This window comes from Trachypithecus francoisi, unplaced genomic scaffold (genome assembly GCF_009764315.1).
Source record: "Trachypithecus francoisi isolate TF-2019V2 unplaced genomic scaffold, Tfra_2.0 Contig01579, whole genome shotgun sequence".
Taxonomy (NCBI): Eukaryota; Metazoa; Chordata; class Mammalia; order Primates; family Cercopithecidae; genus Trachypithecus; species Trachypithecus francoisi.
The window spans coordinates 29646582-29659479 of NW_022681442.1; the positions used below are offsets into that span (position 1 = coordinate 29646582).

The 12898-nt window shown below is 41.4% G+C and overlaps 1 protein-coding gene across 3 annotated transcripts in view; it reads left to right on the top strand.

Annotated features, from left to right (window-relative positions):
* ARMH3 (armadillo like helical domain containing 3) overlaps nucleotides 1-12898 on the top strand; it is a 230573-nt gene that overhangs the window by 47849 nt on the left and 169826 nt on the right. For all 3 annotated transcript variants that reach the window (XM_033184890.1, XM_033184899.1, XM_033184909.1), the window contains exons 9-14: nucleotides 1046-1102; nucleotides 2193-2236; nucleotides 3574-3634; nucleotides 5299-5345; nucleotides 5871-5946; nucleotides 8633-8726. In XM_033184890.1, the coding sequence (XP_033040781.1) occupies nucleotides 1046-1102; nucleotides 2193-2236; nucleotides 3574-3634; nucleotides 5299-5345; nucleotides 5871-5946; nucleotides 8633-8726 (379 nt within the window). The remainder of the gene's footprint in view (nucleotides 1-1045; nucleotides 1103-2192; nucleotides 2237-3573; nucleotides 3635-5298; nucleotides 5346-5870; nucleotides 5947-8632; nucleotides 8727-12898) is intronic.

Below are 12898 nucleotides of genomic sequence, written 5' to 3' on the forward strand. Positions count from 1 at the left end.
TCTCTTTCTCTGTTCCCAGTTGACATGCGAAAGATGCTCTCAGAAGCTCAGTTGAATAGGTCTGTGTGGGGAATGAGCCTTTCAGTTGAGTTTTCAAGTTTCTCAGTAATGAGTTTTTTTGGTAGCTGTAGAAACTGCCAGTCTGAGAACTATTGTTCCTTGCTTCTCTTGGATTAGAATTGGTGCCTGATCTATATGAAATCTTTCCTCATGTCCTATATGTGTAAGGAAAAGTCATTGGTTCTCATCCCCTTTGTAGGAGATGATCCAATTGCTTTATGAGTTTAAATATATGACCATTTTCTTATGCTGCCCAACTGAGATTGGGTCTGGAAAAACCCGAGAACTCTTCCAGTGCTCTAAGTGATAGGACAATCATTAAATCCGAGTGTCCTGACCAGATTGTTGTTTGGGTATTTACATCCTTTTTTTCAGTTCTCCCTGCAGCGTTATTTCGGTATCAGATTTCCATAAACGGCCTCTCTGGCTGTTAAGCAGCTGCCACCTTCCACCCCAAGGTGGCTTTGTTTTACGAGTGGGTGAATCAGTCCTTGCATATAGTTTGTGAAATGGTTAGGGAGCCTTTGGGATGAAAATATAAGTTAGCAACTTATAAATATGTGCCTTATGGCAAGCTTTTATGTTCCCCAAAAGATGGCTATCCCTATGGACTTAGTAAATTATTGGTAGGGTAGGACAAAGTGAGTGTTGTGGAGCATTCACTTACTTTTTAGATGCAAGTAAGAGGGGAAGATGGTAGAAGTGGTGGACATAGGGCCTGCACTGATTCAGCCTAAGGGAAAATACAGGTAGAACAGAACTGAGGTGTGTATGTGTATTTGTGTGTACACTTGATGAATGCCCAGACACACTGAGAAATTAACTGGAAATGGGAGGAGTCAGCAGGCAATGTGGATTGGGACTATGTATCAGGAGCATCACTGTAGAGGGCCTTATAGAGCATTTTTGTTAACACTTTAAAGATAGCTAACAGGTTTTCTTAACTAGGTCAGACTTACCTGGAGTCTCTTCTCTTATTTAACAGTCTGTGAATCCTTATATTGTGAAGCTATCTATCGTGGATGATGAGGCCACACTCAATGTGAGTATCTGGATCCTTGTGTATTGTCTTATTTGCATTCAGTGGCATTACTTTCAGTGGAAAGTACATTTAGAACAGAGAGCAGAGGGCTGTTCTGTCAATTTCATCTGGTTATAGAGAGGGAATTAATATTTCTTTCTAGTGCATCAGTGCTACCGTTTTACTGTCTTCTGACTTATTATCATGGAAGGAAGATTTGAGGGGACATTTGCTTGCTAATCGTGATGAAGTGGTTATGTTTCATGTTATAGTGTGCTGAAGTTGATTATCCTACAAAGTTAATAAATTACACATTCAAGAATAAGAAAGCTTAGATGACTAAATGATGGGAGAGTCCTTCTTTTAGAACTAACCAGATAGTATTTATAAGCCTGACTTGGTGAAGCTGAAACATGGGGATGATCTGTATCTACTATATATATCCTTGAAAGTTTGGGAAATAATATCTGATCTCTGAATATAGGGAGGAAGAAGATGACCATGTGTCTTGCTTTATTCCCTTTCCATCCTACCCTATTCCTTCTTTCCAATTTCCTTTATGAAAAAAGTACACACATGATTCATGCTGTGGCCTTAATTGATCTTTGTGTTATGCATCACAGGTTCTGGGGGAAGTTGATAAGTCACTTTAACATGTATTGGATGCTACTTCCCTTTACATTCCTGTGACTTGAAAGAAAGTGGCTTATCTATGTGCACCTTCGTTTAGCATGGACTCATTGTCACTTTGCTATGGCTGTTTTGGAGACATTTGAGGGCTTTTTGTTTGAAGATTCTAACTGGATCTTGTCTTTCAGAGTGAAAATGATCCCAGTGAAATTGTCAACAATCTGGGCCCTGGTCTGTTTCACTGCTTGATAATCCATTTTAATTGTACCTGGGAACATTAAGATAATTAGATAAGAAAAATCTTCCCAAAGAACTTCCTTTTGATGCTTTGACAGTGCCTTTCAGAATTTCTGTCCTTGTCGCCAACATTCAGGCAGGACTTCTTGGGCTAATTAGTGTTCTTTCTGACCTAGTTCTAACATCATTACCAACCCTCAAAGGCTGCTGTCTTATTTCACCTATGCTATCTTTTCCCTTCTAGGGAATGGGGCTTGTAATTGCTCAGGCTTTATCTGAGTACAACAGGTAAGTCCACCTTTCCAGAATGGAAGGGGGTCTGATTTTCATTTGCATTGGTTGTTCGAATTTTGTTAGAGTTCTTGGGTGAAATTCCCTTACCTACTCTAAGAGTATTCAGAGGTACAGGCCCTGGCAGATGTATTTGCTCTAGCTTTGCTTGATGGCCTTAGCAGGGATTGTTTTTAACACCAGGGGAAAAGTAGCCACTAGGTTAGTGTCTCTTAAGGCAATTAGGCACATTCCTTTGCAACTCTTGGTATTTTATTACAGAGCATTTTAACTAGTCTTCCAGCCACAAGTGGGCACTTCCATTTAGTCCAGTGTAGCATACAAATATATAAAAAAGGCTGTGGAGACTGCTTTTTTGTTATCTTAAAAAATATATAAAAGGAGAAAGTATATTAAGCCCTAGTTTGACAGATGTTTCTTTTTTATTGGGAATGAACCTCAACTTCCCAGAGTCCCTCTTTCTCCTGGGGGCTCCCTTCATCGATGCTTGCTTTCCCTTTTGCTGGAAGGATCTGGCATTAGTGAATGGAAACCAGAAGTATCCCTAATCCTGGCAAGGGACAGGCAGGATCTTTCATGCTCCTCTCTAGACTTTTCTTACACACAGTTGGATATCAGAACTTCAAATCTGTCCCATCTCTGCAGAGAGTTTAGTTTACTGATTTCCTTCCTCCTCCTTTAAAAAGAAACAAGATTTTCAGTGTTCTAGCCCTAAAGTAATTTTACTGTCACACTTTTCAAGTAATAGATTGTTTAAGAAATAACTGAATCAGCTATATGTTAGGGCACTTTTGCAGCCTACTTTCTAAGTCTAAGTCTCTCCCAAAGTAACCAGGCATTTTGGTACACACTATCTCAAGAGCAGACAGGTGCCTTTTAGCTTACAGGGATTGTCGTAATGCTTGATTGTCATAATGCTTTAGTTTTCTGGAGTCAGAGAATATTAAGAGTGTTCCACCCTGGCCGGGTGCAGTGGCTCACTCCTGTAATCCCAGCACTTTGGGAGGCCGAGGCAGGTGGATCACGAGGTCAGGAGATTGAGACCATTCGGGTTAACACGGTGAAACTCTGTCTCTACTAAAAATACAAAAAATTAGCCAGGTGTGGTGGCGGGCGCTGGATGTGGTAGGCTGAGGCAGGAGAATGGCGTGAACCTGGGAGGCGGAGCTTGTAGTGAGCCGAGATTGCGCCACTGCACTCCAGCCTGGGCAACAGAGTGAGACTCTGTGTCAAAAAAAAGAGAGGGGGAGACTTTGCCCTGATTACCCCAAATGCCAAAGACAAAGACATACTTGATAAATAATCTAAAGTTGAATTTAGTTATTTTTGTTTAGGCAGTATAAAGACAAGGAAGAAGAACACCAAAGTGGTTTCTTCTCTGCTTTAACAAATATGGTAAGTCCTGCTTTTTTTTTTTTTTCTCCTGAAAAAAACAGAAACAGTGTGGTCTGCAGGGGTGGACAAATTGGGCTTCGAAGTTCAGATATTTGAAGTGATGGCATGATGACGAGAGAGGCTGCTCAGAGCAGATTTTCTTGGGGAGTGTATTTCCTTTAGTGAGTTTCTTTCTTTCTTTTTTTTTTTATAATCCCCACTTTTGATGTACCTTTAGTGAGATTCAAAACCAAGTGAGATAGGGGAAAGGAGAGCTTTGGTTTCTCTGGTACTTCGTTTTTCCACATTAGTTAATTAATTAATTAATTTTTTAAAGGCTAAAGAAAAGGTACACGTTAAGCCAGAATTTGCTTCCTGAAGAGTTGGCTCCGTTTGGACACTGACCTTGTGGAACACAGTATAGTAGGGTTTGGATCTGAGTCCTCCCCTGAATGCACCTTTGCTGTCTGCCATGGCTGTTTGGTCCTCATAGCTGGTCCCAGGGTTGAGCGATTGTGCAGTAGATCTGAGCCACTCTTCTAATAGCTTAGGGTTTGGGCGTAGAGGTCTGAATTTTGGGGAAGTTGTTGGTCCAGTTTATAAGACTCCAGGGCAAGGTTTCTTGGCATTTGGTACCAGATAATCTGGGACTGATTTTGAAGAGAGAAATCTAGGAGATTCTAGAATCTAGGCAGATTCAGAAAGTCTGTCTTCTGGGCATTATTATCCAAGTAATCAGTTCTAGGGCAAGACAATTTTTTGGTTAATTGCAAGAAGCAGTTGCCCCCTGTCCTCCTCCACTTCTGCAATTTTTTTCCCCCCACTGCTTATGAATTGTTCCTTCTGCCTTCTCAGCCTGTTCTCAGGAAGGGGCCTGATAAATGCTTTAACTCCAAAATATAAATGAGTGAACTCTCTCAGGGGCTAGAGAAGTATGAGTTTTGTATTGGCGTTTGATTAAATGAATTAGATACAATTATACTGCTCCCAGACATCTCTACCTTTCAGTCAAGTTTTCAGAAGGTTTTGTACCAAACATACAAAGCTCTAGCAACATAGGTTTGTGTATAGTTTCAAGCATAATTAAGGAAGTGGAAGAGGTATTTTTTAGGGGGAGATATCATATACATTAGAGGCAGCCTACTCCATTTACTTATTCACTTGCTCTGACTAGGACACAAACTAAAGATTTTGTTATCTGAAAAATGGAGAGTGGATCTCCTATAGACAGCTTTGGTCTGAAACCCAAATATTGTTCCCAAAGATAGCTGTATGTTGGCTGAAGTCAGCCTGCTTTTGTGAAGTTTTTCCTAAGTTAGTTTGTGACTTCAAATAAGCAACTTCTAGGAAAGATACAGAGTGATGAGGATGTGCAGGTTAACTGTCAGAGTGACTAAACTTACACACTGAACAGGAGAGTTGGACAAAAGTACTAGGCTTTTTCTTTAAGGCCCTTTTTAAGGCAAGATGATTTAGTAGGATTCTCATTATTTCATTTATTACTTATGAGTCTTTTAAGATTTTCAAAGTGGGCTGGTTTTGGTGTGTGTGACTTATGGCCCGGAGTTCCAAGTTCTCCCCAGCTGGAAGCAGCTTGTTTCTTTCACTGATAAAAGGCTTCCTAGACACAAAGCTCCTCTTATATCCTCCTGCTATAAGTCTGCAATTCCCCTTTTCTTCCACAGGTGGGCAGCATGTTCATAGCAGATGCCCATGAGAAAATCTCAGTACAGTAAGTGCCTGACATTCTTGTGCAGTGACTGGGACTTTAGTGTGGGCTGTCCTGCTGGATATGAGAATGTACAGTGTAACCTCTTGTTAATCTTGTACAGAATCATGCTTTTTTGGTGATTTTCCAATGTTTCATGGGTTTTGAACAATAATGGACCCTTAGACATTTCTGTTTTTCATATGTATTGAGCGACAATAAGCTGACAACTGTTGCCAGCCTATCTCTGCAATGAAACAAAAGAGTGATGGGTGTCTGAGCCAGTTGAGGACTTAACTGGGTTGAGGTGGAAAAACAGAGGGAAGATAATGAAGTAGATGAGAACTGGTCCTAAGGAATTAAAGTGAAGGCCCTGACTCCTGCCTATACACTTTTGCATATGCCCAAATGGCGAGTAAAGGGGAACTTTAGAAATGCAAAGGAATTGATAATGAGGTGCTGGGGTGCAATCCAATCTTATCTTCATGGTTATATTGTTTTAACTCCCCCAGTATAAAAGCCACTCCAATTTGTTTTCTTTCTCTTTAGAACCAATGAGGCCATTCTTCTGGCACTTTATGAAGCTGTTCATTTAAATCGCAACTTCATCACAGTATTAGCTCAGGTTGGTTACATTAAAAATCCCAGTGTTTTTTTTTCTCCCTAAGTTTCATACTGATTCATTCCATTGAAAAGCATGTCTGGCTGTACTTGTTTAAACCCTGCTGCATTGGTAAGTGGTAGTAACAAGGGTTGAATCAGTTGCCTTTGTTTTGTGCTGTCCTCAAATATGTATATTTCCATCCAGTGCTGAAATGAGTCTAATAACGTGCAAAGTTAGTTTTTTTGGACAGTTTACTGATCCTGTTAATCCAAATGAGTTGTGATGACTTCATTTTGCTCACTAGAAATCCCTGGTATTATCTGCTATGTGGATTTTTATATTGGGCTTTCTGCTTTCCACACCACTGTGGAATTACAACTGGAGATAAAATAGGCCAAGCCACTCATCTTATTATCTCACCAATTTTCAGAGGAAAAAAATAAAAAATATCTTGGCCAGGTTAAAGTTAGCTGTTAGCAGATAATGTGGTTTACATACATTGAAAGGAAGTCATAGAATACTGAGCGCTGGACCCTGCACCATGGTTCATGTCTATAATCCCAGCACTTTGGGAGGCTGGGGTGGGTGGATCACAAGGTCAGGACATTGAGACCATCCTGGCTAACATGGTAAAACTCTGTCTGTACTAAAAATACACACACACACAAAATTAGCCGGGCGTGGTGGTGGGTGCCTGTAGTCCCAGCTGCTTGGGAGGCTGAGGCAGGAGAATGGCGTGAACCTGGGAGGCAGAGCTTGCAGTGAGCCAAGATCGCACCATTGCACTCTAGCCTGGGCGACAGAGTGAGACTCTGTCTCAAGGAAAAATAAATAAATAAACAACAAAACAAAATAAAAAGCAGAAAACCCCCCAGAATACTGAACGATGGATCACATGCCTGAGGGATAGCCGCAGTAATTGGCATAGAAGAGGACTAAAGTAGAGCGAGAACTCAAGAGCTGTCCATGAAAGCCCTTTTAAAAAATTGATAAAGTGTTTTTATCTTAAAGCCAGACTGTTTAAAATATGTATGTAGAGTTCTTTTAAGGGAAAGTTTGCTTATGCTTTTTCTCAAAGGGTAGATGTATATGGAATCTTTTGATTTGAATTTTAACACAGAAAGTCATGCTTAAAAAGCATCATGCTAGTTTGAGATCTGCTTCATAGAATACTTACGAGTTTTCATGACTGATAACATAGAGACTTTAGTTATTATTTTCATTCTGTCTCTTATCTGCTTTCCAAATCCTGTAGCTGATTTTAAAGGAAGAGGTGAGGAAGGTAAAGTGCTGGTAAAGCTGTTAGGGAAAAAAAGGGAAGTTAAAAACAGCTGTCACTCGGCTTAATTCTCAAGAGCTGATGTGGGAGGAATGGCTAAGAAAGGTCAGGGACGGAAGAGTTATCTGTTTTGGTCCCCACTGGGTGTCTCACCATGTCTTTGCCTCCCAGTGAAGGCACACACACTTTTGTTTGTTGTGGAACAGGAAGGCCGCATCTGAATAGCTCTTTTTTTTTTTTTTTTTTTGGAGACAGAGTCTCACTCTGTCGTCCAAGCTGGAGTGCAGTGGCGCGATCTCAGCTCATTGCAAGCTCCGCCTCCCAGGTTCACGCCATTCTCCTGCCTTAGCCTCCCGAGAAGCTGGGACTACAGGCGCCCGCCACCACACCTGGCTTATTTTTAGTAGAGACAGAGTTTCACCGTGTTAGCCAGGATGGTCTCGATCTCCTGACCTCGTGATCCACCTGGCTCGGCCTCCCAAAAGTACTAGGATTACAGGTGTGAGCCGCTGCACCCAGCTGAATAGTTCTTTTTATAGTACCTGGTATCCCCTTGACTCATCTACATCTACTAGTCATTTATGTGGTTATCAGAATAGCCTATTGATGTGTTTTCGGTTGATCTGATGAGATCCCAGGTCTGGATGGGATTGCAAATGTTCTCTGCTCTCTTGTAGAGTAATCCTGTATATTTGTTTACCCCAGTTTTTTTTTTTTTTTTTAAATTTCTGTGGTGCCACAGAAAAACTTACGTAATGGAAACCTAGTTGCTTAAGATAACTTAGCACACAGAGCTTATTAGAGATTAGCAAGTATCAACTGTAATCAAGTACTCATGAGAGCTAAATGCAGAATTAGTCCCTTCTCAGTGAGCTTTCTTTCTTTTTTTTTTTTTTTTTTTGAGACAGAGTCTTGCTGTGTCACCAGGCTAGAGTGCAGTGGCGTGATGTCGCCTCACTGCAACCTCTGCCTCCTGGAGTCAAATGATTCCCCTGCCTCGGCCTTCCGAGTAGCTGGGACTACAGGCATGCACCACCATGCCCAGCTAATTGTTTGTATTTTAGTAGAGATGGAGTTTCACCGTGTTGGCCAGGATGGTTTCGATCTGCTGACCTCGTGATCTGCCCGCCTCGGCCTCCCAAACTGCTGGGATTGTGGATGTGATCCACCGTGCCCAGCCTCAGTGAGCTTTCTAATTATGAGACTAGGGGCACAGTGGCATACATCTGTAGTCCCACCTACTCAGGAGACTGAGGCAAGAGAGCACTTGAGCCTAGGATTTTGAGACCAGCTTGGACAACATAGCAAGATGCTGTCTCAAAAAAAAATTATAAGGTCTGGAATACCAGTCCTTATTGGTATTAGGCACTTGATACTCAGGCAGAACTGGATTTTCTGTTTTTTTACACATCTGTGTATCTTTTTCAGAGCCATCCAGAAATGGGCTTGGTGACAACCCCTGTCAGTCCTGCTCCTGCAACCCCAGTCACACCACTTGGGACAACACCACCTTCCTCTGATGGTGAGCCCACCACCACTTTGCTTTTCTTAATTAATATGATCTTAGATCTCTCAGAGCGAGCGTAACTGTGCTGAACAAAGAACGTAGTTGTTAATTTTTTCCACTAAATGTGTCTGTAGTACTATTCTTCAGGCCTCCTAAATTTCCAAAGAAAACTTTGGAAAAAGACAGTCAAGTGATTTTCTCTGTAAAATAAGCTTACATAACTCTAGCTTTTCCTCCTCAGGGAGTAGTTGTAGAGGCATGGAGTGTTAGACCTGAAAGGTCAGTAATGCCTGTCCTGCCACACTGTCAGGGTCCTTGTGAGGCTCAGATGAGATATTTTGTGAAAAATGCCACTTTGTGATTATAAAGCACTGAAATGAATGTAAAATAGTAATGTTATCTGATGTTACCATTTGATCAGTGAGGGAATTGAGGCCAGAGAAATGAAGCAGTTTGCCTAAGATCAGTGATAGTGGAGACTGATAACCCAAACATGTGAGCAGGATCTTATCTATTTTGTTTACTACTATATGCCCAGCGTAGTGCCCAGCATGGTACTTGCTTAATAAATATTTGTTGAATAAATGAATGAGAATGGAACCTGGCATTCACTCACTGTATGTGTCTATCAGCCACTCGCAGTTGGAAATGACAGGCTTTGAGTGTATTATAATTGGGAGTTTGGTGGATATGTAAGATCTCTCTCCCTCAAAACAACAACAGTGAAAATTTCCCCTTCATAAATCTTATGGCTGGAACCTAAGAAAAAGAACAGAAAATAAATTATGAATTTTTGCCAAAAACTTGGAGGTCTGTTATAGGCTGAGTGTGTTTGGTGGAATATTGTAACCTAAAAACAATCTATGTTAATATTTGATGTTGTAGCTCAAAGATTGAACTTATTTTGGGTAAAGAAGTATAGACAATCCAACTTTGATCCTTTCTTTTTGCCTCCTCACTGTTTGTATGTGAAATGACCTTCTTTATTCTTTCTCTCCTTCAAGTTTTCATATACTACCTGTGGCAGTAACATTTCCAGGCAGTATAAAGAGTACAGAACTATGATAGGGAGGTGCCATTGTTAGTCATATGTTTGATAGCAAATTGGATCTGTTTAGAATTGAAAGCCAAATCCCAAAATATCTTTTTTTTTTTTTGAGACAGAGTCTTGCTCTGTCATTTAGGCTAGAGTGTGGTGGTGTGATCTTGGCTCACTGCAACCTCTGCCTCCCAGATTCAAGTGATTCTCATGCATCAGCCTCCTGCGTAGCTGAGATTACAGGCATGCAGCACAACACCTGGCTAATTTTTGTGTTTTTATATTTATTTATTTATTTATTTTTGAGATGGAGTGTCACTCTGTTGCCCAGGCTGGAGTGTAGTGGCGTGATCTCAGCTTACTGCAACCTCCACCTGCCGGGTTCAAGTGAGGTCCTGTCTCAGCCTCCCTGGGACTACAGGTGCATGCCACCACGCCCGGCTAATATTTTGTATTTTTAGTAGAGATGGGGTTTCACAGTGTTAGCCAGGATGATCTCAATCTCCTGACCTCGTGATCCATCTGCCTTGGCCTCCCAAAGTGCTAGGATTTCAGGCGTGAGCCACCACACCTGGCCAATATTTGTATTTTTAGTAGAGATGGGGTTTCACCATGTTGGCCAGGCTGGTTTTGAACTCCTGACCTCAGGTGATCCGCCTGCCTTGGGCTCCCAAAGTGCTGGCATTACACGCATGAGCCACCATGCCCAGCCCCAAAATATCTTACTGAGAAGGAGCAAGTAGTAAGGATTGCCTACTTGTCTCTGTTTATTCAGGCCACAGAATAACCCAATGGAAATACTGTACTTTCTCTTTAAGAATGAAGCCTGCCCGGTTACCATGGATATCGAAAGCTATATATATATATATATGAGTTCCATGTGATGTTGGAGTTTGGATGCTTCAGAGAACTGCCTTTCAAACTGTTCATTGTGAACACTTCCACCCACACACTTGATTATGCAATGGCAGGATTTGTGCTTACTTACCTACAACCAGTGAGCTTTTATTTTTTCTAGTGGGAAGATCAAGTCAGCCCACTTTCAAATGACTGTCTCCCTTGACAAAAGCTGCTGGGAAGAATTATGAAGCCAAAGATCAAGGAATGACTCTTCCTTAGGAAGAAGATTTTAATTTGTGAGGGATTTTATTCTGTCTCTGTTCTATTTGTTCTTTTCCCTGTCTCCTAACTCATTTCCTTCATAGGGTTCCTAAGTATTACAACCTTGTTTTTAATTTTTGGATCTTAATTATAGTGGTGTTCAGTAGCCCAGTTATATTTAAAGGTATGTCACTGGAGCCATATTTTTAAAAGCCGGCAGTTTAGCTATAACATTTGTTCTCAGCTCAGACTTTGCATTTGACAACTCAGCCTTGGCATGAGAGGACTTTCTGGTAAACTAAAAATACATATACTTCTATATTTTTACATATTATGTAACATAGTTTTCCAGTAATTGCTGCGTATGAGCAGGAAAAAAGTCCCACTTAACAGTTAGGTGCCTCCTTGTATTGGACAAAGGGATGATTATTGGTTCTGAGCTTCAAAATAGGCTGTGGTTTGAAATGACATTCTTGGGTCGTTAACCCATAACACGAATTAAAACTTTTTAGTATTTCAACATAAAAATTTGTCTTGTATTAGCTCTTGGAGACCTAACTGGGAAAATAGCCAGGGGTTGGGCATGCTGATTTCTTTTCATAAGGCTTTTTGTTGTGCTTGCTGTTTATTATGGGTTCATAATATGCAAATGTTCCTCACTGTTAATAAACGTTCTCTGCTTATATCATAATAACTCCAGGGGGATCTGTTACGATTATGAATACATATTATGAGTAATATTCCAAAGTCAACTGAGTCTTCATGGCTGAAAATGTAGCAGAAAATAGATTCTCTAGCTTTTCTGGGCCATTATAAGACTTCTTTAACTTATATATTATGTCTTAGGCAGTGTAAAAACACTTAACAAGAGGTCTGAGTCTAATTTAAAGTCTTAGAATTTTGGGAAACCTACATTAAGACTGTGTTCTGGGCTGGGAACAGTAGCTCATGCCTTAATCCCAACACTTTGGGAGGCCCAAGGTGGGTGGATTGCTTGAGGTCAGGAGTTCAAGACCAGCCTGGCCAACATGGTGAAACCCCATCTCTACTAAAACACAAAAATCAGCTGAGTGTGGTGGCGGGCACCTGTAATCCTAGCTATTTGGGAGGCTGAGGCAGGAGAATTGCTTGAACCCAGGAGGCAGAGGTTGCAGTGAGCCGAGATGGCGCCACCACACTCCAGCCTGGGCAACAGAGCGAGACTCTGTCTCAAAAAGAAAAAAAACAGAAAAACAAAAAACAAACTGTGTTCTGTATGGGTCAGCCCTGGTCATTAGAGACCAGTTATCCCTTATTGTTCCCTGGGACTGTGGCATTTCCCAGGCTGTTCCAATCAGTAATGTTCATCTGTTTGTATTTATGTATTTATTTGTGAGAGAGTCTCGCCATGTCACCCAGGCTGGAGTGCAGTGCAGTGGCACCATCTTGGCTCACTGCAACCTCTGCCTCCCAGGTTCAAGTAATTCTCCTGCCTCAGCCTCCCTAATAGGTGGGATTATAGGCACCGGCCACAATGCCCAGCTAATTTTTGTATTTTTAGTAGAGATGGGGTTTTACCAGGTTGGCCAGGCTGGCCTCAAACTCCTGACCTCAGGTGATCTGCCCAACTTGGCCTCCCAAAGTGCTGGGATTACAGGCGTGAGCCACCGTGCTTAGCCTGTTCATCTGTTTTCAGTCTACTATTCCTTTTCAGTTCCCTTTCGGGGGGAAGGGAATTCTATCACTTAATAGTGGTAGAATTTGAATATAGTTCTGCCTTAACATTTTCCCTTCTCTGTCATGGGTACGTCCAGCCTAAAGACTTGTTCTCAAAATTCAGCAAGATTTCTCCTTGTTAGAAAGGAATCTTCACTGATTTTAAGTAGGAGACCCATCAAAGTAAAACTCATTTATATTCAATATAGATTTTTCCTTTAGGTAGAAATCAAAGTACCTTTAAGAATGGCCATGGCCGGGCGCGGTGGCTCAAGCCTGTAATCCCAGCACTTTGGGAGTCCGAGACGGGCGGATCACGAGGTCAGGAGATCGAGACCATCCTGGCTAACAT